Source organism: Rhipicephalus microplus, chromosome 9 (assembly GCF_043290135.1).
Source record: "Rhipicephalus microplus isolate Deutch F79 chromosome 9, USDA_Rmic, whole genome shotgun sequence".
Lineage (NCBI taxonomy): Eukaryota > Metazoa > Arthropoda > Arachnida > Ixodida > Ixodidae > Rhipicephalus > Rhipicephalus microplus.
In genome coordinates, this window is record NC_134708.1 from 28,871,592 (window position 1) to 28,873,339 (window position 1,748).

The 1,748-nt window shown below is 55.6% G+C and overlaps 1 protein-coding gene across 1 annotated transcript; it reads right to left on the minus strand.

The window, feature by feature from the left end:
- Window positions 1-1,446, minus strand: LOC142771287 (uncharacterized). Its single transcript, XM_075872763.1, has one exon. The coding sequence runs from the start codon at window positions 1,376-1,378 to the stop codon at window positions 116-118; it is 1,263 nt and encodes a 420-aa protein (XP_075728878.1). The 5' UTR covers window positions 1,379-1,446; the 3' UTR covers window positions 1-115.
- Between the last annotated feature and the right edge of the window lie 302 nt (window positions 1,447-1,748).

The window sequence follows — 1,748 nt, forward strand, 5'->3', positions numbered from 1 at the left end:
TAATAAACGTTTTATTAAACTTAAAACATGCGCCAGTAGGTACACTCAGTTGAAAGCACATACACAGGTTATGCTCAAATGTTCAATGACACCAGTCTTGTGTCCGTATATGCACTCATGCTGACAACCTGCCCCGCACACAGAGCCCTTGAATCAGCCGACGCCGATGCGCCTTTGGTTCCTCAAACTCAACGTTGACGTAGAGGGCATTTCTGTCGACATATCCGTGCAGTTCAATGTAGTTCCAGTTAATCGTGACAGTGCTCATGCCCCAGTTCCAAGCACCGCCTCGGGGTTTCTTCACCACACTGTACTCGTCGATCATCAAAGGCAGGCGGACGTCCCCCGATGCATCCTTGGGGTGCACGACGACCAAGGTGATCGCCTTTTCGAAAGGCCACTCCACGTAGCTGTCCCATTCACCGTCGCGTAAATAAAGAGAAAATGCCACGTTGACCTCGTTCTCGCTCTTCGTGAACTCGCACCCGAGGGCGAAGGTGTAACCTCCCAGCAAATACGTGTCGGTGAAATGGCTCAGTTTGGTCTTCTTCCCGTTCAGCGAGTCGAGCCCCGCGTAAATGTTGGCGAACTTGCACGTAGTGATCAGAACGCCGGGTTTGGATGCGGCGCGGAGCGGTCCCTGGATTACGGTCTCCCGTTGTGCATCGGCGACCGAAGGCTGCCTCCTGTTTCGGGACGTCTTGAGCACTTCGAGCAACTGACGTTCGAGACTGGCGACCCTGTCCGCCAAGGCGTTGCCGCAGCAACCCGTCATCACGGCTTCGAAGTGGACGCCCGTGCTGGACACCAGCTTTCGCCTGCCTGTCTCTGCTCTGGCCACCTTGGAAGCGTCTTTATCGCAGGCGGCAGCTTCACCACTCGACGCACCCAGCGTGCCGCTGGAGCAGCTCCGATAGTGATCCAACGCCAGCTTGCGGGACACGGGTCGCTGGCACTTGACACACCGCACCTCTCCGCCGCCGCATTGAGTCAGGTGACGCGCGAGCCCGGACAGTTTGCCGGAGAAGCCGCACACTTGGGAGCCGGCCGAGCACACGACGCGGCTTTGGTCGAGTTCACGACGCTGCACGCTCACCCTGTGAACTTCTTCGTCGGCGAACTTCTTCCCGTCGAAAGGACAGCGGCGGTCTTTCCGACGCGCTAGCTGAGCCTCGCAACTCTCGCACAAAACATGGCTGCATGGCAGCAGCAAAGTTCGGGGAGGCAGCAGGCCGCACAGGCCGCACACGCGAGTGACTGGCATCGGCTCGGCGAAGGCGACCCGGCGCATCTCGAGGAATCCGCCGAAGCCGGTCAGCGTGTACTTCCATCCGTCTGCCATGTTCGAAACGAGACGCCGAATGTTGACACCGAACATAGCCTCCTATATTTTTTTGTGCCCGCGCATTAGCGCTAAATACATACGCGCCATCCGTCCCTTATAGTTTTGGCGCTCGCCGCCAGATGCCGCACCGATCCCATAATAACAGCAGACGACGCGGCCTATGCACGCTTGCGTTTATGACGGTCTAGAAACCGTCTACATTGCATTGGATTATGCGTATACGTTAAGAAGTGCGCACACACCAAATTTTTAACACAAGCACTGTATGCAGAATGCAATGTGAGCTTTGTTATTTGATTTCGCGCTCAAAGCTTGAGCACTTTTCGAGACAATGGTTTGACATGAAAATCTTTTGCCAAGTCGTGTTTGTCAGTCACACTCGTCGCGAAGTTCAGAAAAAGTG